General features: G+C 38.0%; 1 protein-coding gene across 1 annotated transcript; it reads left to right on the top strand.

Moving 5' to 3' along the window:
* The first annotated feature begins 18,171 nt into the window (after nt 1-18,171).
* LOC107780913 (peroxidase 3-like) lies at nt 18,172-19,862 on the top strand. Its single transcript, XM_016601529.2, has 4 exons — nt 18,172-18,440; nt 18,688-18,885; nt 18,964-19,126; nt 19,255-19,862. The coding sequence occupies exons 1-4, from the start codon at nt 18,231-18,233 to the stop codon at nt 19,668-19,670; spliced, it is 987 nt and encodes a 328-aa protein (XP_016457015.1). The 5' UTR covers nt 18,172-18,230; the 3' UTR covers nt 19,671-19,862.
* The last annotated feature ends 5,058 nt before the right edge of the window (nt 19,863-24,920 follow it).

Raw genomic sequence — 24,920 nt, 5'->3', positions numbered from 1 at the left:
AAAAATATGAGGATCTCGTCCTCAACTCCAAATCACAAGTATTTTGCACATTGTGCCAACTGAATATCAATTTCCTTTCTTTCTTCTTTTCAATAAATTTCGTAAGCATTTTTCATAACACATAACGAACCCTCATACCGGTAGGGCATATAATTTATAAAAATTGAAATCAATTATTCTGAAATCACATCAAAAACTACTGTATTGAATAAAAAAAATTGCTTTTTGACTTATAACCCTCAATGGTGCACAAAAATAAAATGACAGACACAGGCTCACATCTTCAAATCTCCCAACAGGGATAAACATATAAGTGGGTCACGAAATTATGAAGCTCACCCATAAGCGGAGCATAATAGGAGGATTCACCTTAATATTCAAAACCGAATCAAATTAAGGGAAAAGACCTTATGTGGACTTAAAATTGTTCCTTTTTACCTTGCTTGCACTGAAATGTAGAATCCATAGTCATACAGAATTACCGCACGTCCCGGCACCATCTAGTGTAAATAACCGATTCTAGCGATATACGAATCCGAAAACTTTTCAATTGCCACATATACATTTTGAATCCATTAGAACTCTTTCGAAAGTCACTCACTATGCTCAAATCTAAATTTCACCGCCCAAACGTGCCGAAATACACAAGCCCCATTAGCACAACAGCCCCCAAAAAAATAACCCTGCCTTAACACCACCAATTAAATCCATACTTCATGCACACTACATCCTGCAAAATAATAATTTAATCATTTCATAATTTTTCATATTTTCATAAAGTGCAATATAACTCGCATTCAAGAAATTTTCTTACTCGAGTCATCCCCGATATCAACCTCTGCAAGTCATAACTAATCAAAAGTATGCCTCGGACCAAAACCAATACCGCACATAATCGTGCAATCAAATCGTAGATAGCAGACTCCCCCACTTGGATCAAAGTCATATAACAAAATATCTAATAACTCATCATACCCATACTCTACGATTGTCATAATCTCGCAATAAATTCCACGAAAAGTTTTCACAAGCTCAGGTAACACAAACCATAAAATACCTCAAATCATCTACTAAGCTCGCCTTCATTCTTTTTTAACAATCAAGTCAACTTTCTCAACCAGATTCAAATTCAAATCTCAACACACATGCCCCGCTGGCAGAAAAGAAACTCTTCACTCACCTTATAAGGAATACATCTATGTAGATTACTCCAGAGGGGATAACCCACCTACTTAGCCTCAAATTGGTATCTTGTTATACCCGTTCGCAGTCACAATTACTATACAATAACTTAGTCTATCTGAGTCTAACTCATTAACCAGACACGAGAATTTAATTTGTCCCAAATATAACAATGTGAAATATCCTTCAAAACATTCATACTCGAGATTGTACGTCACATCAAAACGAAAACCAAGCACCCAATGGTCCCTCCTTTACATTTCAAGGAAACACTCGTCACATTTAAATCGTCTTAACACATTTCGCAGTTACATCATACTCATCACAGAGCCATTCCACCGCTCATCGAGCCACAAATTCCACTCGTAGGAACATTATCGGACGTATGAGTCCAAATGTACAAGTTACAACTGAAGCTACCGAGCCTAAGTTGCAGTCTAAACCTGGCCTCAAGTCCTCCAGACTGGCCCATCACCAAAACACAAAATACACATCTCAAACCTCATCCCTAGAATCACAAGTCGGTGATGCATAAATGATACCGAGCGCTCACATGTGCACACGAATGCGTGGAAGGAATTCAAAGAATTATGTTTCAAGTTGAATCAATTCCGCACGATAGAATACAAGAAAGTGAAATTTTTCCTAAGGGTTCGGCAGCCTTTCAAAGATAAGTACAGACGTCTCCGTACCGACCCGCAAGACTATCTTAAACCTGCTCATGACTCGTGAGACCTATGTCACCTAAAGCTTTGATACCAACTTGTCACGACCCAAAATCTCACCTCTCGTGATGGCACCTATCTCAATACTAGGCAAGCCAACAATCTAAATAAACCACTATATCTTTTAAGTTTGAGAATAAAATAATTAAATTCAGTAGAAAAAACTCAAATTTCAAATATAACACTCTCAAAACCCGGTGTCACGGAGTACATGAAAATCTAATATGAATAAAAAGTCTGACGAATAAAAATCATTGTCTGAAAATATAGAACAGTACAATAATTAAACAGGAAAGGAATCGAGTATGCGGATGTCAAACAGCTACCTTGATAGTTTCCAACATAATTAACTTCGAAATCTAGCAGCCGTCGTATCGTGGAGCACCTGGATCTGCACACGAGGTGCAGAGTGTAGTATGAGTAAAACTAACTCGATAAGTAACAAGACTAACCTCTAAGCTGAAAGTAGTGACGAGCTCCGCAGGTACAGTCCAGTATAAATAATGGTACAGAAATGTAGTCATGCTTTCAAGTTAAACTCAGTACAAGTGAAATAGATCAATACTGCATGATATGAGGAATACGACATCTTAGTAGAAAGACCTCAAGTAAATACTGGTCACCAATTATTCGGTCACTCGGTACTGTTTATGGCCAATCCAGCCTAGGGGTGTTCTAACCCGTATATATATATATGGCCAATCCATCCCAGGGGTATTCCAACCCGTATATAAATACACATCGACTGACAATATGTCAATTAGTACCGTATAAGACCAATCCATCCCTGGGGTAATTTATCCCCAAATATAAATGATACGGACAAGATCCATGTCTAGGTAAATTCATTACAATATAAATAAGTAAGGCAAGTCCATGCCCTCGGAAATCTATCCCGAATATATATAATCATCTGCGCTCACTGGGGGTGTGTACAGACTTCGGAGGGGCTCCTTCAGCCCAAACGTAATATAAAGCCTATATGGCCTACTACAGGCGGGCAGTCCCGATCCGTATAATAACAAAGCCTATAAGGCCTGCTGCAGGCGGGCAGCCCCGATCTATAAAATAGTAAATCCTATAAGGCCTGCTGCAGGTGGGCAACCCCGATCCATATAATAATAATAATGTATAAAGCCATTCTGGCATGCTGCAGGCGGCAGCCCCGATCCATTTATTGATAACATATAATAAGCCAATATAGCCTGTTGCGGCGCGCAGCTCGATCCCATAAATATCCTCACAATGGACGAATATTACTGAGTGTGAAATGTATATTTTTGAAACAATTAATTCAACAGCAACACGACCCCATGGGTCCCAAAATATTGGCACATAGCCTACACACGATATTTAATAAAACCCTCTGCTCAATTTCTCTAACACGTGGAACATGTTCAGATAATAACATGATTCATAAATTTTACAATTGCACAAGATTTATTCAAGACACAATTTCTGTGGTGCATGTCTACATGCTCGTCACCTATCGTGTGTGTCACCTCTAAACAATTTATATCATACCAAATTTCGGAGATTCATACCCTCAAAACCAAGTTTAGAAGTGTTACTTACCTCAAATCGTGTAATTCTTCACTCCGCTATGCCTTTGCCTTGTGAATTGGCCTCCAAACGCCTCGAATCTACCCACAATTAATTCGATTCAGTCAATAAAATTTATTGGAATTAATTCCATAAGAAAATACTAATTTTCTAATAAAATCCGAAATTTAGCTCAAATATCGCCCTTGGGGCCCACATCTCGGAATCCGACGAAACTCACAAAATCCGACAACCCATCCAATTACAAGTTCAATCATACTAATTTCACTCAAATATGACTCCGAATCGGTGTTCAAATCTCGAAAATTTATTTTATGAAATTATAGAAATTCCTCCGATTTCTCTTGAAAAATCAATAATCTAATGCCAAAAGCGAAGATTAATTCATGGAATGTAATCACGAGGGAATGAAGACACTTACCCCAAGTTGTGTGAAAAATTTCCTCCCACAAGTCACCCAATCCGAGCTCCAAAATTTGAAAATGAAGAAAGAAACCAAAGCCCACGATTTTATCTTCTGTCCAGTCATTTACTCTTCGCGATCGCGAAGCACAAAAATTTTCAGCCCAAAATTTGCCTTTCGCGATCGCGAAGAAAAATTGCCCAGCTCTTCCAGATAGCCTCTAGTATAATGGTCATAACTCTTTTTAAAAAATCCCAAATTGCAAATGGATAAACTTTCTAAAAACTAGACACCAAGGGCTATAACTTTCATTTGTTGCTCACCTCCCAATTCCTTATAGATTGCGAGATATAAGCTCCCAAAATCAGCCCTCTGCAACAGAGATTTCCAAACTCTTTCCAGATAGCCTATAGTATATCTACCATAACGTTTTGTACATAACTTCAAATGACAAATGGTTTACCTTTCTGTAAACTAGACACAACGCGCTACAACTTTTATTTTTGGATTATCTCCAAATTCCCGATAGATTGCGAGATATAAGCTTCCAGAGTGGGGCTAGTGCAGCGGGATTTTCCTCTTCGCGATCATGAAAAGGCTTCCGCGATCGCGATTCACAGTGCCCAAACAGCAAAATTGCTCTTCGCGATCGCGACCATTTGTCCGCGATCGCGATGCATACCTCTGTGGCCAAAAAACAGCAGCTAAGAATGGCCTAGAAATGGTCTGAAACCACCCCGAAACTCACCCAAGCCCCTCGGGACCTCAACCAAATATACCAACAAGTCCTAAAATATCATACGAACTTAGTCGAAGCCTCAAATCACATCAAACAACGCTAAAACCATGAATCATACCCCAATTCGAGCCAAATGAACTTTGAAATTTTAAGTTTCCACAAATGACGCCGGAATTTATCAAATCAAGTCCGATTGACCTCAAATTTTACACACAAGTCATAAATAACATAATGGACCTATTAAAATTTTCAAAATCGAATTTCGACCCCGATATCAAAAATTCAACACCTCGGCAAACTTTCCAAGAATTCAACTTTCGCCATTTCAAGCCTAATTCCTCAACCGACCTCCAAATAATTTTTCGGACATGCTCCTAAGTCCAAAATCACCATACAGAGCTATTTGAATCATCAAAATTTAAATCTGAGGCCGTTTATACATAAGACCACATCCGGTCAACTTTTCTAACTTAATATTTTTAATTATGAGACTAAGTGTCTCATTTCACTCCGAATTCCCTCTGGACCCGAACCAACTAACCTGGTAAGTCTTAAAACGACTGTAAAATATAAATTGAGCAGTAAATGGGGGAACGGGGCTGTAATACTCAAAATAACCGGCCGGGTTATTACATATTCCCAATCACTTGCAAGAACATCCAATCCAAACAAATCACAAAATCTTAAAACCCGAAATTGTATGTATCTATGCTTGAGAATTATATGTACTTTTTGTCTTCGAATGGACCAATTAGTGGATGAGCTTAGGCAAACAAACCGAAGAAATTAGAGAAAGGAAAAAAAAAAGGATAGAGGAGAGGAGAGAATAAAAAAAAGGAAAGAAGTTAATTGAATCTCTTAATTGAAGGCACTAATAATCGGGTGGGAGCCTTTTAAGGGGGAATATACACAATTTATAAGAAATCTAGATACTTATTGAAAACTACAAAACCTAAAGAAAATTGTTAAAAGCTCCTTAAAAGGTAGTCATTTATGAAAGTTCCCGTTTATTTATTACGTTGTCAATTCTGATTGGCCCAAAATTAAAACCTTCTCAAATTTTAAAAAACAAAACAACCCATACCCTGGATTTTGACCTAACCTGTCTTTAAAAAAAAGAGATTTTTACGCCGGATTTGACCCATCTCATGTCTATAGTTTTCCCCTCTTTCTGCTGCTAACTCTTGTGTGTGCGCGTGCCCTCAATATCAAGAAATATTTTTTCGAATTCCTTAATATTTTTTTAGATATCTCATCTTTTATTTGTTTAGTTCTCTTTTAATAACTTCAAATTAATAAATCAGATAAGGATTTGGTGGTGTTTGAAGGAGGACATGCTGCTACAATAGCAATTCGTGACTTAAGATTAGAGACTTTTTTTTGGTAATTAAGCAAATAATATTAATCACCAGATATGAACATAGAAATTACAGTCGGCGCATGCATAAACAATCACAGTCCTAGGTTTTTTAGTAAACCTCAACAGAAGATATGCATGCATGTGAGTTGTGACTTAATTCCTTTAATCTCATTATTATTATTTTAATCCAATTATTATGAGTCTCTATTCAATAATTGTCTCTTAGCTATATCACCTAATCAAAGAGGCAAAATTCCCTTTTTCTTACAAGGCAAGGCTGTTTTATGACATTTTTTTTTTCTCTCTAAAAAATGTACACATACACACGCATGTTCATATATAACTACGACGGAGAAAATTCCTAAAACGAAAATGTAAAACTTACATTCTAAGTATATGTACATATCTTGGACGACCTAACATGTTATTAGCGAAAATTAAGGAAAGATAAGATAATTTTTGGAAGCCGGTGGAGTGTGTTCTTAAACAATATAAATGTAAGGACTTTGCTTTTGAACATGTAGAAAGAGCATATTTATTTTCTTGGGCATAAAGATAGGATTATAATTGAAGAAGTGAAAATCCATTTCAAGTACAATTAATATGAAAATCAGGTACAAAACTTGGATATCAAGGTTCAACTCGCAATAGAGACAAAAAAATACTATACGTAGAGTCACCTCACATTTGTACTTAGGAAGTAGCAAGGTACTGGAATAATTGAAGTGCAAACAAGCTAATTCGGAGTTCCGACAACACCGGTATAAAAATAATGATTAGGTATATATGGCAGTTTCCAACTTAATAAAACAAAGCCGCTAATTTGTTTTATATCTTGCAAATAATTATACGGATTGCGCACACAAGTCGAGAAATGATGAATAGTGCTTTTCGAGGTCTTAGAACATAAAAATAATTATTAAATTTAAAGATGACCTTTTGGGTCATCACAAATTACGCAAGTCGAAAAATAATAAATAGTGCTTTCGAGGTCTTAGAACTGAGTTAACTTTGATCAATATTTTGAGCAAACGTACTCGGATCAGTATTTTGACAGTTCAGGTAGATCTGTATCGTGATTTAGGACTTGGGCGCATGCCCGAAATTTAATTTGGAGGTCCCTAGCTTGAATTATCGCCAGTTGGCGAAAGCTAGAAGCCTAAAGGCTTAAGGATTTCAAAATTTGACCACAAATTGACTTTTATTGATATCGGGGTCGGATTCAAGATCTGAAAAATTCATAGATCTGTTATGTCATTTATGACTTGTGTGTAAAATTTGAGGTCAATCGGATTTGATTTGATAGGTCCCGGCATTGTTTGTAGAAATCGGAAGTTTCAAAATTCATTAGGCTTGAATCAAAGTGTGATTCGTGATTTTAGTATTGTCTGATGTAATTTGAGGTTTCGACTAAGTTCGGATGATATTTTAGGACTTGATGGTGTATTTGGTTGAGGTCCCGGGGGTCTCTGGTGAGTTTCAGATCGTTAACGGGTTGAATTTTGGACTTGAAACTTTGCTGGAATTTTTCTAATGTACTGTCTGGTTTCCTTCTTCGCGTTCGCGATAGAAGTCTCGCGTTCGCGAAGAGGAACTAGAGGCAGGCGAAATTTACTCTTCGCATTCGCGAAGAGGTAGAGGGCAGTGTTTATCGCGAACGCGTGGGAGCGTTCACGTTCGCGTAGAAGGGCGAGGCCTGGCTGGGAACCAGGCAATAAGGCTTCGTGTTCGCGTAGTGGAGACCGCGTTCGCGAAGGCTAAGTTTGGCGAGGCATCGCTTTCGCGAGACTGACCTCGCGTTCGCGTAGAAGAAATCTGGGGTAGCACAAAAATGTGCTTCGCGAACGCGAGGGTGCTATCGCGAACACGATGAAGAAATTCATTGTCACCAAAACTTAAGTTCTGGAAATTGGATTTTGTCTTTTCATTATTCAAGATTTTGAGCTCGGGTAAGGCGATTTTTGGGCGATGTTCATGGAAAAATATTGGGGTAAGTGTTCCTTATCCTATATTGATTATATTTCATGATTCCATACTCATTTACATCATAAATCCGTGAATTTATGAAAGAAAAATTAGATTTTTATAAAATCTTCCAAAAATGTAAAATGATGATTTGAAAGCCAATCCGATATCGAAATTCGATAATTTTTGTATGGTTGAACTCGTATCGGAACGGGTGTTTGAAGTTTATGAATTTTTTTGGGATTCGAGACGTGGGCCCCCTATCAATTTTGGAGATGAATTTTGGATTTTAATCCAGAAAATTTGTAAATTCATATGGAATTAGTTCCTGTGATTTGTACTGAATATATTGAATTGTTTATGACTAGATTTGAGGATTTCGGACACGAATTCACGAGGCAAAGATTTATTGGAATCTTGAATTTGGTTGCAAAGCGAGGTAAGTGTCGTGATTAACCTTGACTTGAGAGAATAGAACCCTTAAATTATTCATTATGTGAAATGCATGTGATTGACGTATAGGCGAGGTGACGAGTTTCTATTTGTCGTCAAATTAATTATTTGCATAATTACTTGAAAAATCATAAATTATTTTAAATCATGAATTAATTATTATATTAATTATTTCACTCGTGTTCTTTGCACAATATCATGCCCTGAATCCATGCTATAATTGTTACATGTTTATTTGATTTATGTGACTTAATTTCCACTTGCTGTTTAGCATACTAATTATTAAAATACCTATTACATCCTTAATTTTCACAATTAATTGCTATTTGTCATCACTTATTTCTAATAAATCATAATTATTGTATGCTTGTTGTCTTATAATTTCATATTAATTGTTACATTTATTGGAGAAATTTCTTTTATAAGAATTGGTAAGTGAAAGTGAATATATTGGAGGAACGGGTTGCACGCCGCCACAGAATTGATTGAGATAAATATATTGAAGGAACGGGTTGCACGCCGCAACACAATTGATTGAAATGAATATATTGGAGGAACGGGTTGTACGCCGCAACACAATTGATTGAAATGAATATATTGGAGGAACGTGTTGCATGCCACAATAGAATTGATTGAAATAAATATATTGGAGGAACGGGTTGCACGCCGCAATACAATTGAATATGAATATATTGTGGGATCGGGTTGCACGCCGCAACGGAAATTGATTGAAATAATAATGGATATGACTGTTGAGTTGGCTTCAACTGTTAAAATGAGTTACCTGATTTATTTTTATTATTGTTGTTATTACTATTATTGCGTACAGGTTATTGTAAGTGACCTGCCTTAGCCTCGTCACTACTTCGTTGAGGTTAGGCTCGGTACTTACCAGTATATGGGGTCGGTTGTACTGATACTACACTCTGCACTTCTTGTGCAGATTTCGGAGTTGGTCCCAGCGGCGTACTATAAACTTGCTCGAATTTCAGCTACCCAGAGGACACTTGAGGTATAATTGCATAGCGTCCGCAGTTCTGAAGTCCCCGTCTACTTTATTTTAGCTGTGTGTTTTCTTTCAGGAAGCTTTATTTTATTCAGACCCTTATTTGTATCATTCTAGAAGCTCGTGCACTTGTAACTCTAATTCTGGAATGGTATTTAGATATCACGTTTATTATGGATTATTCACTTTATTTTAGACTTTATTTTCGCATTTGTTTTCTTTGTTATTAATTAATTTAAAATTGTGTTAAAATGGCTAATTATATTCTAACGTTGGCTTGCCTAGCAAGTGAAATATTAGGTGCCATCACGGTCCTGAAGGTGGAAATTTCGGACCGTAACAGTTGGTATCATAGCACTAGGTTACATAGGTCTGACGAGTTACGAGCAAACTTAGTAGAGTCTGAAGGATCGGCACGGAGACGTCTGTACTTATCTTTCAGAGGCTATGAAGTTTAGGAACAATATCACTTCTTTCTTATCCTGTCATGTGATTTTATTCTATCATCGATAATTGAACCATTCTATTCTTATTCTCTCGCAGATGGTGAGAACACGTAATATATCTACCGACGGACAGGGACCAGAGCCCCCGGTGGCAACTTCGGTCAGGGGTAGAGGTCGAGGCCGAGGTCGTGCTAGAGGCCCAAGCAGAGGTAGAGTTCAGTCTAAAGCGCGAATAACCGCACCTGTTGTAGAACCTCAAGTGGATCTTCAGGAGGAGGTTCCAGTTCAAACTGTACCAGTTGGACCAATTCAGGTCTCGGAAGGATTCATAGCTACTCCAGTACTTCAGGACGCTCTAGTCCGTTTAGTAAGTCTGATAGAGGGCGTGGCCCAGAATGGTATATTTCCAGTGGCACCAGCCGTCTCACAGGCTGGGGGAAGAGCAAAAACTCTCACTACTCCCGCTCTGGAGCAGATGGCTCCCCAGAATTAGGCTCCAGCAGCCCCGCCAGTTGGGGTAGTTCAGCCAGTTATTACGGCACAGGCCGCTGATAGGCCCGCCATGTCTTTTGAGGCCTTATTGAGACTGGATAAGTTTACCAAGTTCTTTCTAATTCACTTCAGTGGTACACCTCCTGAGGACCCATAGGATTATCTTGACCGCTGCCATGAGGTGCTGCGGAACATGGGTATAGTTGATACCAATGGGGTCGATTTTGCTGTATTTCAGATGACGGGTTCTGTTAAGAGGTGGTGGAGAGATTATACATTAACCAGACCAGTTGGATCGCCCGCATTGACCTGGGAGCGGTTTTCACAGCTATTTCTAAAGAAGTTCCTCCCTAACACATTGAGAGAGGATTACCGCAGGCAATTTGAGCGTCTACAGTAGGGCAGTATGACTGTTACTTAGTATAAATCCCATTTTGTGGATTTAGACCGTCATGCTCTCTTTTTACTACCTACTGAGGGAGAGAAAATGAGGTGGTTTATTGAGGGACTCACTCACCCCATCAGGCTTCAGATGGCCAAGGAGACCGGAAGTGAGATTTTCTTACAGGCAGCTGCTAATGTCGCGAGGAGGATCGAGATGGTTCTTGCACAGGAGAGAGGGCAGAGGTCTGATAAGAGGCCTCGTCAGTTCGGTGGTTTCAGTGGTACCTCGTCTGGAGGTAGGGGTAATTGTGGTAGGGGTCCTCCTCCCATACCGTTTCATTCAGCACTTCAGGCATCTCCCGGTGCTTCAAGGATTCATGGTCCTATTATGCGTTGCTCTGGGCAGCCAGCATTTAGTGCACATTCAGCTCCTATCAGTGCACCACCACTCCAGAGTCACTACAGTGGTTATCCGGTCCATTCGGGTAAGCTTCCGCTTCAGCAACCACGGCATCAAGATGGGTGTTATGAGTGTGGAAACATTGGTCACATCAGGAGGTATTGCCCTAGGTTGTCGAGTAACAGATCTCGGTAGGATTCTCGTGCCATCATGCCGGCACTGGTTGCTTCACCGCCTGCTCAGCCAGCTAGGGGTAGGGGTCGGACAGTTAGAGGTGGAGGTCAGGCCATTAGAGGTGGAGGTTAGACCGTTAGAGGTGGAGGCCAGCCAGTAAGAGGCCGTCCCAGAGACGCAGTTCATAGTGGTGGGGCCCAGTCCCGATTTTATGCTTTTCCAGCTAGGTCAGAGGTCGAGTCATCTGATGCCGTGATAAAAGGTATTATTCCAGTTTGCCATAGAGATGCTTCAGTTCTATTTGATCCAGGATCTACTTATTCCTATGTGTCCTCCTATTGTGCTTCATATTTGGTTGTGCCTCGTGATTCTCTAAGTGTTTTTGTGTGTGTATCTACATCGGTGGGAGACTCTGTTGTAGTAGACAATGTCTATCGTTCGTGTGTGATTACTAATTGTAGTCTTGACACTAGTGTGGATCTTCTACTTCTTGATATGGTAGATTTTGATGTCATCTTGGGTATGGATTGGTTGTCACCTTATCATGCTATATTGGATTGTAATGCCAAGACGGTGACCCTAGCCATACCGGTGTTACCTCGATTAGAGTGGAAAGGAACTCATGGTCATTCTACCAGCAGGGTTATTTCTTATATGAAGGCTCGGCGTATGGTCGAGAAAGGGTGTTTAGCCTATTCGACTTATATTCACGATCCCAGTGCGGATGTTCCTTCTATGGACTCAGTACTAGTTGTTCGTGAATTTCCAGAAGTATTTACTGTAGATTTGTCGGGGATGACACCCGATAGAGATATTGACTTCTGTATCGATTTAGCTTCGGGCACTCAACCCATTTCTATCCCACCATACCGTATGGCCCCGCCAGAGTTGAAACAATTGAAGGAGCAGCTACAAGACTTGCTTGATCAGGGATTCATTAGACCCGGTGTCTCCCCCTGGGGTGCACCAGTATTAAAGAAGAAAAATGGTTCAATGTGAATGTGTATATATTATCGGTAGTTGAACAAGGCTACTATCAAGAACAAGTGTCCACTTTCAAGAATTGATGACTTATTCGACCAGCTTCAGGGTGCCAAGGTGTTTTCAAAGATTGACTTGAGGTCTGGTTACCATCAGTTGAAGATTAGGGCATCTGATGTCCCTAAGACAGCTTTTCGAACTCGGTATGGGCATTATGAACTCCTAGTGATGTCATTTGGGTTTACAAATGCCCTAGCAGCATTTACAGATTTGATGAATCGAGTGTTCAAGCCGTATTTGGATTCTTTTGTGGTTGTATTCATTGATGATATCTTGATTTACTCCAGCAGTCGAGAGGAGCATGAGTTGCATCTTCGGAGGTATTTACTGATCATCGTAGCTTACAATATTTGCTCAAACAAAAGTATCTCAATTTGAGGCAGAGAAGATGGTTCGAGAACGAACATTTGTTTTAGAGGTGGAGAATATGATGACCCAAAAGGTCATCTTTAAATTTAATAATTATTTCTGTGTTCTAAGACCTCTAAAAACACTATTCATAATTTCTCGACTTGCGAGCGCATTCCGTATAATTTTATGAAAGGTTTTTATATGAAAAATTGATTAAAATATGAAATAGAGCCTTAAAACTCAACTGAGTTGACTTTGGTCAATATTTTGAGCAAACAGACTCGGATTAGTATTTTGACAGTTCTATAGGTCTGTATCGTGACTTGGAACTTGGGCGTATGCTCGGAATTTAATTTGAAAGTCCCTAACTTGAATTATCGCCATTTGGCGAAACCTAGAAGCCTAAAGGCTTAAAAATTTCAAAGTTTGACCACAAATTGATTTTTATTGATATCGGGGTCAGATTCGAGTTCTAAAATTTTTCATAGGTCTGTTATGTCATTTATGACTAGTGTGCAAAATTTGAGGTCAATCGAACTTGATTTGATAGGTTCCGGCGTCGTTTGTAGAAATTAGAAGTTTCAAAGTTCATTAGGCTTGAATCTATGTATGATTCGTGTTTTTAGTGTTGTTTGATGTAATTTGAGGTTTCGACTAAGTTTGGATGATGGTTTAGGACTTGGTGGTGTATTTGGTTGAGGTCCCGGGGGCCTCGGGTGAGTTCTAGATCGTTAACGGGTTGAATTTTAGACTTGGAACTGTGCTAAAAGTTTTCTGATGTACAGTCTGGTTTCCTTCTTCGCGTTCGCGAAGAGGAAATGGAGGCAGGCGAAATTTACTCTCCGCGTCTTCTTCGCGTTCGCGAAGATGAACTTGAGCCAGGCGAAATTTACTCTTCACGTTTGCGAAGGGGTAGAGGGCAGTGTTCATCGCGAATGCGTGGGAGCGTTCACATTCGCGTAGAAAAGCGAGGCCTGGCCAGGCACCAGGCGATAAGGCTTCGCGTTCGCGTAGTGGAGACCGCGTTCACGAAGTCAAGTTTGGAAAGGCATCGCGTTCGCGAGACTGACCTCGCGTTCGCGAAGAAGAAATCTGGGGCAGCACAAAAATGTGCTTCGCGAACACGAGGGTGCTATCGCGAACGCGATGAAGAAATACCTAGTCAGCAGAACTTAAGTTCTGGAAATGGGATTTCGTCCCATTGTTCATTATTCAAGATTTTGAGCTCGGATAAGGCGATTTTTGGGCGATTTTTACGGAAAAATATTAGGGTAAGTGTTCCTTATCCTATATTGATTATATTTCATGATTTCATACTCATTTACATCATAAATCCGTGAATTTGTGGAAGAAAAATCAGATTTTTATAAAATCTTCCAAAAATGTAAAATAAAGATTTGAAATCCAATCTGATGTCGGAATTCGATAATATTTGTATGGTTGAACTCGTATCGGAACGGGTGTTTGGATTTCGTGAGTTTTTCTGGGATTCGAGACGTGAGCCCCACTATCAATTTTTTAGATGAATTTTAAATTTTAATCCGGAAAATTTGTAAGTTCATATGGAATTAATTCCTGCGATTTCTCCTGACTATATTAAATTGTTTATGACTAGATTTGAGGATTTCGGACATGAATTTGCGAGGCAAAGGTTTATTGGATTCTTAAATTTGTTTGCAAAGCGAGATAAGTGTCGTGGTTAACCTTGACTTGAGGGAATAGAACCCATAAATTATTTATTATGTGAAATGCATCTGAATGACGTATAGGCGAGGTGGCGAGTGTTTATACGTCGCCAATTGCCACTTGATGTTTAGCATACTAATTGTATGTGACTTAATTGCCACTTGATGTTTAGCATACTAATTATTAAAATGCCTATTACATCCTTAATTTCCACAATAAATTATTACTTGTCATTAGTTATTTCTAATAAATCATAATTATTGTATGTTTGTTGTCTTATAATTTCATATTAATTGTTGCATTTATTGGAGAAATTTCTTTTATAAGAATTGATAAGTGAAAGTGAATATATTAGAGGAACGGGCTGCACGCCGTAACAGAATTAATTGAAGTGAATATATTGGAGGAACGGGTTGCACGCCACAACAGAATTGATTGAGATGAATATATTGAAGGAACGGGTTACACGCCGCAACAGAATTGATTGAGATGAATATATTGGAGGAACAGGTTGAACGTCGCAATAGAATTGATTGAAATGAATATATTGGAGGAACGGGTTGCACGCCGCAACAGAATTGGTTTAAATGAATATATTGGAGGAACGGGTTGCACGCCGCAACAGAATTAATTGAAATAAATATATTTGAGGAACGGGTTGCACGCCGCAACAAAATTGATTGAAATGAATATATTGGAGGAACGGGTTGCACGTCGCAACAGAATTGAATATGAATATATTGTGGGATCGTGTTGCACGCCGCAACGGAAATTGATTGAAATAATAATTGGATATGAATGGTGAGTTGGCTTCATATGTTAAAATGAGTTACGTGATTTATTTCTATTATTGTTGTTATTACTATTATTGCATACAGGTTAATGTAAGTGACCTGTCTTAGCCTCGTCACTACTTCGTCGAGGTTAGGCTCGGCACTTACCAGTACATAGGGTCGGTTGTACTGATACTACACTCCACACTTCTTGTGCTGATTTCGGAGTTGGTCCTAGCAGCGTACTATAGACTTGCTCGGATTTCAGCTACCTAGAGGAGACTTGAGGTATAACTGCATAGCGTCTGCAGTTCTGAAGGCCTCGTCTAGTTTATTTTAGCTGTATTTTCTTTCAGACAGCTTTATTTTATTCAGACCCTTATTTGTATCATTCTAGAAGCTCGTGCACTTGTGACTCCAATTCTGGGATGGTATTTAGATATCACGTTTATTATGGATTATTCACTTTATTTCAGACTTATTTCTGCATTTGTTTTCTTTGCTATTAATTAATTTAAAATTGTGTTAAAATGATTAATTATATTCTAACGTTGGCTTGCCTAGCAAGTGAAATGTTAGGTGTCATCACGGTCCCGAAAGTGGGAATTGCGGGCCGTGACAGTTAAATGAGCGAGTTGGGCTGAATTTGGGCGGGTCAAGATGGGTTAGGTCAATAAATGGGTCATTGCCCAACCCAACCCAAAGTGTACTTGGGCTAAGATGGGTTGGATCAAGATGGGCTAAACAATGGGTCATAACCCAACCCGCCCAACTTGACCCATGTTTTAGAACCATGTTCATCTTGCATAAACAAAACCTTTTACTTTTTATACACCTATGTATAAAAGGTAAATAAATACTATTAGTATTTTGAGAATCAAAATATATTTTCTTAAATAACAAATTAGTATTTAAAACGTGTAAATTGAAAAATATTTTGCGGGTTGGGTGGGGGTTTGGGGTGGTGAGTGGGTAGTGCAGAAAAACGAAAAAATAGAATGGGCTGAGATCCATGGATTGTATTTGGGCTAAAAATAAATTTCTAGATAAGTTGGAGTGAGATCCATTTGTTTTGGGGTGAGCTTCATGGGTTGTATTTGGGCTAGTTAATGGGTCAGGATTATAAAAAATAATGTGTTAACTTAGGTTCAGTCCAAATAGACCCATGAACTAAAATGTTGGAGTCCAACTTATTAATCTCTAGGCGGGTTGGATGAGTTTGGGCTCAAATTGTCACCCCTAGTCGTTAGAAAAAAATATTGAAGTAGAAATCATAAAAAATTATTAAAAAAAATATATATATATATATATATATATATATATATATATATATATATATATATATATATATATGGCGGAGCCAGAATTTTCACAGCGGTCCATTCAAATACCACCGTGTATATAAAGTCAAAATTTACTTTTATGTATATAAATTAGATGATGAATTTCATAGACTTCTGTGAGCATTTACTTTTTTTTATTTAATTATGTCTTCGCTACTGTATATAACCTACTAGGAGCAGGTGACATATCCACATTTCAACTTCGATAGAAAAAAAGACAAGAAGCAAACAAAAGAACGTGCGTTTTTATGCATATAAGTAAAAAGAAATTTACTAAGAGGCCGTTTGGCCAGCTGTCAAAGACGGCTTATTTTGAAAATTATTTTTGTTTAAAAAGTGCTTTTAAAAAAAATACTTTTAGGGAGTTATAATTTATGTTTGGCCAATTCATTTGAGAAGTACTTTTTACAATATTTGATAAACAAATTATTTTTGGTCAATTTTTTTAAAAAGTACTTTTAAGTATTAAATTACGAAAAAGGACAGTAAATATTCAATTTACAATTAGTATGTTATTTAAAAGAGAGAAATAAATTAAAAAAGTTATTATAAGAAAATTATTATTTCTCTTTTTATTTAATTAGAATATAAAACATAAAGTAAAATATATATTAAAATTTTAATCAATATAAGATATAGTTATCCAAAGCAATAATATTTTCTTTCCGGTATTATTTATTATTTATAAAATGATTTAAATATATCAAAATATAATTATTCAGTATAAATTAAAAATTTGCTTCATTAGTCCTATGTAATAGAAGACATCTATTTATAGTGGAAAGACTATTTCAAAGAAGCTAAAATTTATAACTAGAAAAAAGGGATGGTAGAAAGGAAAAAAAGGAAAAGAAAAAAGTTAAATTAATGAAGTATAATTTGAAAGATATAAATTTATAGTAAGAGTACTTTTGTCTTAAAACATTAATTTTTCTGCTACTACTTCTTAGAATAAGTTAAAATTTGTAACTTCTTCCTAAAAATAAAAAATTGCTTTTATTGCAACTCAAACGTTAAAAATACTTCTTCATCTTAACCAAACACATTTAATTTCCAGAAAAATACTCTTTTTGATAAATAAAAAAAATTACTTTTGGCCTCCCAAAAGCTTGACCAAACAGATTCTAAGAACGACAAGGAAGTAGACAAAGACTGTGTTGATTGGCTCAAGTGGTGTCATCCGATATTTGATTGCAGAAAAATTTTAGAACTCTTTTTGTCATAAGTAGAGGGAATTCAACAGTTTATATGTAAAAGTGAATTTAATTGAAACTTATTATGCACTTCTAGTTCTGCTCTGGACACCACTTGCGTAAAATCCTACATATACCATTGGCTTCATTATTTCCTTAGCTACCGTGTAAACAAGAAATCTGACGAATCCTGTTGAATTTGAATTGTTTTCATTTTAATTAGCATCAATAATTTATCTTTAAGTTAAATCCAACCAGGAGCCGTTTATTTGAAAAAGAAAAAAGGGAAGATCGGTCAGCGTGATTATGACATATAATCTGATTGAACAAGTACTACAAATAATTAAGTGACAAACTATAACTAATCACTTTTCTAATGCTATAAGAAAACTAAAAAGGACAGAAGAAAGACAAATAGTATAAAAAATTAACACATGTTAGTTAGATACCTAGATCTAAGACGCGAACTGCCTATAAATTGGCTCTAATGCATGCTGTTTGAGTACGGAAACGCAACAAAACAAGAAATCTCTTTGAACAATAGCAACAAAATGGCTACATTTAGCTCTTTGGGTTTTCTAGTATTGATATTTCTCGGTATCCTGGGGTCTAGCCATGGCCAGTTAAAACTCAACTTCTATAGCAAGAGCTGCCCAAAAGCAGAGAAGATCATTCAAGGCTACGTTCAGAAGCACATTCCTAACGCTCCGTCACTTGCAGCTGCCTTACTCAGAATGCAATTTCATGATTGCTTTGTCAGGGTAAGTATATACATACATTTATTGTTATTATTATAGTTATTGGATTGAGATGGAATTAAATAGCATGTCATGAATGAAGATTCATATAACTGACGTAACATGCTTAGGATTGATGCATAATTGTAGTTGTTCACAATTACGCATAATAGACCCTTGTACTCCGGCCCTTCTCCGGACTCCGCACATAGTGGGAGCTTAGTGCATCTGACTGCCCTTTTTAAATTCTCTCTTTTTTGGCTATTGGCAGGGTTGTGATGCTTCTGTGCTCCTGAATTCCACAAAAAGTACAGGAAATCAGACCGAAAAAGTGGCAATCCCAAATCAAACACTGAGAGGATTCTCATTTATTGATGGAGTGAAGAAAATAGTGGAAGCAGAATGTCCTGGAGTTGTCTCTTGTGCTGATATTGTTGCCTTGGTTGCTAGAGACTCTGTAGTTGTCACTGTAAGCAAATATTTTAGCAAATAAATAATTAACTTCTTGAACCATTTCTCTTTTCACATTCTTCCCAATGATATATAGGGAGGTCCATACTGGAAAGTGCCAACTGGTAGAAGAGATGGAAGAATATCAAATGCCTCAGAAGCCTTAGCAGACATTCCAGCTCCAACTAGTAACTTCACCAGGCTTCAGTCATCTTTTGCCAAGAAAGGACTCGATCTAAAGGACTTGGTCCTATTGTCTGGTAAGTCAAAATACATATTCTCATTTAATTTTCTAGTCCACATGTATAAATTAATATAGGCTTTATTAATATGTGGCAGTGAAAAGTTAGGCGGCTTTTATTTACTACTATATTTTAACATGTTTCAGGTGCTCACACTATTGGGGTTTCTCATTGCCCATCATTTTCCTCACGTCTGTACAATTTCACTGGAACTTTTGGTACTCAAGATCCATCTCTAGACAACGAATACGCGGCCAATCTTAAGGCCAAAAAATGCAAATCCGTTAATGACAATACAACAATAGTTGAGATGGATCCTGGTAGTTTCAAGACATTTGATCTTAGCTACTTCAAGCTTTTGCTCAAGAGGAGAGGTCTGTTCCAATCTGATGCAGCCTTAACAACGAGTTCTACGACAAAATCATACATCAACCAACTTGTAAAAGGATCACTCAAAGAATTCTATGCTGAATTTGCTCAAGCCATGGAAAAAATGGGAAGAATTGAAGTGAAGACAGGTTCTAATGGTGAAATTAGAAAGCAATGTGCACTTGTGAATTAATAGGTTAAAGTTCTCTTTGATTTCTTTGGTACCAAGTTTCAATCATTTTGTGTTTTTGTATTTATGTGTGTTGTGTGACAGTGTAAATGATTTGAGGTACATGTATCATGTTTTCTTTTGTATCTATTCGTTACTATTTTTGTAACTGTATGGTTTTTTCTTGTTAATAAAACCAAGAAGGTACTGTCTCCATAGCCTACTGCTTTCAAGTTGAGAACGGTCACGTAATTGTTGTAAGTCAACTTAAACTCAGTGTAAAATTATTTATATTGTCAATGTAGAGAAGATAAATTCTTTTTCCTAGACGACTTTTATTAATAAATAACTTAATGCTAAACCACAAAATGTGACAAAGTTCATTACTTTAGACTTTGGTCTTGTTGAGTCTCTCTATACAACCCACCCATACAGCCAGCGGGGTATTGGCGAATCTCCTTAGTTATTTTGTTTCCTTTATTTGTGTAGATATTTTTGTACTGTTATTTTATTCCTTTTTTTGTGCAGATTTTGGTGTATCTTTAGTTTGTCAATTACAACTCATTATCCTATAATTTAGGAATAATTCTTGGTCCATCCTTTGTATTTAAAGAGCTTTGTACATCATGAATAAATAAATGAATGAGCCTTCATACTCTTCCTGGTGTGCACCTTTAGGGGGGATGGCACTACTGGCAAAGATCGTGTGAAAATGCCACAAGGGCGAAGCATGGTAGGCATGCGTCGAGAGAGCATACCAAAGGGAGGAAAGGGAACCCGGACGGTGGAAGAACCGGGGGAAGCCAGGTCATTTGACGAAAATGGAAGGCTTTTCCATATTAGAGAAGGCCCTATGGAGTAAAGGGAAGTGGATGAATTCTTGAAAAAAGAGGGAGGGAGACTACATAAAATAGAAAATAAAATAATAAAAAATTCATGAATAGATAGAGCCAATGGTATGACAGACAGGCCAACACGCGAATTTCTCTTTGTGAACACGACTTAAATTCTAAAATACTTTAGAGAAGTTTAGGAGTATCTAGGATAATCTTTAACACGAAATTCCTGGTCTTCTTCATTATTGTTCTTTGAGTAATAGAAACCCCAAATCCTAGCGATTCTTTCACCATATTTTCAGCCAAAAACAAGCCCTTAATTGGATGTTTCTATCGATAACAGCCAATTGCAGGATAGGGCAGTTAATATTTTTCGGCGAATATTATTCTAATCAGTAGTTAATTAATTTTGCTTTTTCTAAAATACTGTTGCACCCAAATATTGAGTCGAAAATTATTTACACCTCGTAGATATTTTTCCTTCATATATATTCTTACGTAATGCATGTAATAATAAAATAATGATCATAGAAAAATATTGACAGATTTTACGGTAAATAAAATGTCATATATAATAGTATAAAAGGTATTACATAAATGGAAATTAAAACTATTAAGGGAAAAATAAATATTATGTAGAATAGAGAGGAATAATATCTATTGTTTAAAGTTTTAGGGGAAATTTGGTTTTGCAAAGCAAAGTTGGTGCAAACGATTTTCACCCCCAAATAATTGAAGTGATCGACTCAACAAGCAATGCCAAAATAATAACTTTAAATGGTAATTAAATAACTATGTACTAACACATAATCATTACTACAAACCAAAGAGATACTTCGTGTGTAACGATTCAATCGGTCGTTTTGCCTTCTAGAATCTTGTTCCCCTAAATAAGACCCCCGTATGTGCTTTTACTTTTTTATAACTTACGGGAATGGTTAGTTCAGAATTTGAAAGGGTTCGGGATGAAATCGGAACACTTGGTTCCTTAGTTGGCTTTAAAAAGGCTAAGCTTAACTTCGGTCAACTTTTTGAGAAAACGGCCTCGGAATCGGGATTTGATAGTTCCAATAGATTCGTATGATGATTTTGGACTTGGGCGTATGTTCGAATTGAGTTTTGGACAACCCGGGAGCGTTTCGACGCTTAAAAGTAAAAGTTAGCTATTTGGAGGTTTTAAGGTTCTTTAAATTTGGTTTGGAGTAGGTTTTGGAGTAATCGAGGTCCGTTTGAAATTTCGAGTATGGAAATAGTTCCGTATGGTGATTTAAGACTCGCACGCAAAATTTGGTGTCATTCCGAGTAGTTTAAGTATGTTTCGGCGCGTTCGGAGTAAGTTTGAAGAATTTAAAAACTCTAAGTTGAATCAATTTGGTTTGAGGTACGATTCTTAGTTTTGATGTTGTTTTATACGTTCTAAGGGTTCGAGCGAGTCCGTTTTATCATTTCAAACTTGTTGGTATGTTCGGACGGGGACCCGGGGGCCTCGGGAGTTAATCGGACGAGGCTCGGACCAAGTTTGGACTTAGGAGCAGCAGTTGCGTTTGGCCAGCCGCAAGTGCGAGCCACGAGTCGCAGGTGCGAAGAAGAAGGGGGTCGTTGGACACCGCAGAAGCGAGCCAGGAACCACACATGCGAAGGCTCATGTGCGAAGGAAAGGACCGCAGAAGGGAAGAAGGGCGCAAATGCGGACGATTGGGCGCACCTGCGGAGGCGCCGAAACGGCTCCTTGTCCGCAGGTGCGGAGCCAGGACAAGTGGATGAATCTCGCACCTGCGAGGAATTTTCCGCAGGTGCAAAAATCGCAGAAAGCAGAACCTTCATTTAAGTCCGGAGTTGCGTATCTTTACCCCATTTTCTTCATGTTTTGGGCAATTGTGGAGCTTTTTGAGAGGGGGTTTCAACTAGTAACTTGAAGGTAAGTTAATTATACCCACATTGAGTTAAATACATAGACTACATGTAGAATATAATATGTAAATTGTGAAAATTAAGGGTTTAGATAAAAACCTAGGTTTTGATAAAAATGAGATTTTAACCACGAAAATGGTTATGGAATGGGATGAAAATTATATACATGAGTTCTTGAGATTATGGGTAACGATTTCCTCCGAAAATTTTCGGAATCCGAGCACGTGGGCCCGAGGTAAATTTTAAAAACTTTACCAATTTGGGTTGGGTAATTAATCTAATACTCTAATTTCGAATTGTTAAGCATGTATTAATTATTTTATATAACTTTTGGCTAGTTTCGGATTTTTCGGCACTGAATTGAGGCTTTAACGCAAAATTGAGATCAAAAATTGAACTTAGAGACGAGATAAGTCTCTTGTCTAACCTTGTAAGAGGGAATTTACCCCATAGATGATTTAAATTAATAATTGTTGCTAATTGTGGAGGGCTACGTATGCACGAGGTGACGAGAGTCCGTACGTAGCTACTAATTATGCTATGTCCGGGTAGTTTAGGACTTAAATCATGACTTACTTGTAATAATTGCATCCTTTATTTTATTAAAGTACAGGAATTATATTGGAAATTGTTAGAGGAAATATTAAAAAGACCGAAATTTCACATACTTAAATTTTCGTGCAAATTACTTGACTGTTAATAGAATTGTACATCCTTATGTGTTAGTCTTATAATAACTTCTCATTTCGGAGGTTCATAAGAAAATGTCCTCCTTTCTTGTGGAGCGGGCCGAATGCCTCGGCAGTATAGATGCATCTATGGATCGTGCCGCACATCCCTCGGTAGTGTACACGATACTCTAGATCGGTCTGTACGACCTCGGGAGAAATCGTGCTTAATAATAATAATTACACGATACTTTGACCTCCTATCGCAGCTTGTGAAGATAAATGATTCATTGGAAACTATTGAATTTGAAAGAATTATTTATTCCCACTTGTTAAGAAGATTATTGTTATTAACATAAACCATGTCTATTTAAATATTTTTATTTTAATATTATTGACCCATAGTGAGTGTCAAAGTTGACCTCTCGTCACTACTTCTTCGATATTAGACTTGATACTTACTGGGTACACGTTGTTTACATACTCATGCTACGCTTGCTGCACTTTTTGTGGAAGATCTAAGACAGGAACCTTAGGCGGACCTATCGGTGCACACCCACGCTATCCCGAGGCCTAGTAGAGAGTTGCTTCTCATGAGTCGTTCTGCAGCACCTAGAGTGTCCTTTTGTATTTGTTTTCTGTCTATATTGTGTTTAGACAGTATTTTGGATTTCTTTTGTATAATCTACTAGATGCTCATATACTTGTGACACCATGTCTTGGCACACACACTAGTAGAATTGTGGATTAAGCATTTTCTTGGTTTTATTTAATTAGAACCTTTTATATTTTTCTTAAATCTTGCATATAAGAAGAGTTTAATTACTTGAAAATTTATGAAAAGAGGAAATATATGTTTAATTCACTAGTTGGCTTGCCTAGCTGTGATGTTGGGCGCCATCACGACCTTTAGGTGAAATTTGGATCGTGACAACATGGTATCAGAGCACTAAGTTCACGTAGGTCTCACAAGTTATGAGCAGCCTAATAGAATCTTGCGGATCAGTACGAAGATGTTTGTACTTATCTTCGAGAGGCTATAGGGTGTTAGGAAACTACCTTTCTTCATATCATATCATGCAGTTGATGTAGTACTAAGTATCTTTCTCTTATTCTCTCACAGATGGTGAGAACGCGCTCTACTGAGGTTCCAGACCAGCGAAGAGGTGCTCCCCAAGTTGTTAGAGGCCGAGGTAGTGGCCGAGGGAGGGCTCCAGCTCATGGTAGGGGAAGAGGACGCCCTATAGCTATCCCAGTTATGCCTCCAATGGATCCAGTAGAGGATCCTATCATAGAGGAGCAGGGCGAGGTGCCCACAACAAAGCCAGCTCCGGTGGATTTCACATCCGCACTGGGATTTCAGGAGGTAATGGGCCGTATGCTGCGGTTCATGGACACTATGACTCAGGCCGGTTTATTTTTGGCATACCCAGCCATATCTGAGGTGGGAGGGGGAGCACAGACCCCTACCGCACAGACTCATGGGCAGGAAGATGTTGTATATCATACCCAGGGTGCACTACCTGTGGGCGGAGCCCAGCCAGTGGCAGCAGCTATACCTAAGCCCAAACCAGCTGCGGCCGGCGAGCCGCAAAAGCTATTAGATAGATGGACCATGCTACATCCTCCTGTCTTTGGGGGTGAGCGACATGAGGATCCCCAGAACTTCGTTGATCGGTACAGGGACATACTGCACAACATGAGGATATTGGAGTCCTATGGGGTAGACTTTACTACCTTTCAGCTGGAGGGCAGGGCCCGTAGGTGGTGGAAGTCCTATCTTCTGGGCAGATCAGCAGATTCTCCTCCCATGACTTGAGACAGGTTCACCCGTATTTTCCTGGATAGGTATATTCCAC

This window comes from Nicotiana tabacum, chromosome 21, assembly GCF_000715075.1.
Source record: "Nicotiana tabacum cultivar K326 chromosome 21, ASM71507v2, whole genome shotgun sequence".
NCBI lineage: Eukaryota > Viridiplantae > Streptophyta > Magnoliopsida > Solanales > Solanaceae > Nicotiana > Nicotiana tabacum.
Note: the sequence above shows the minus strand (reverse complement) of the source record. Positions and strands in the feature narration are given on the sequence as shown.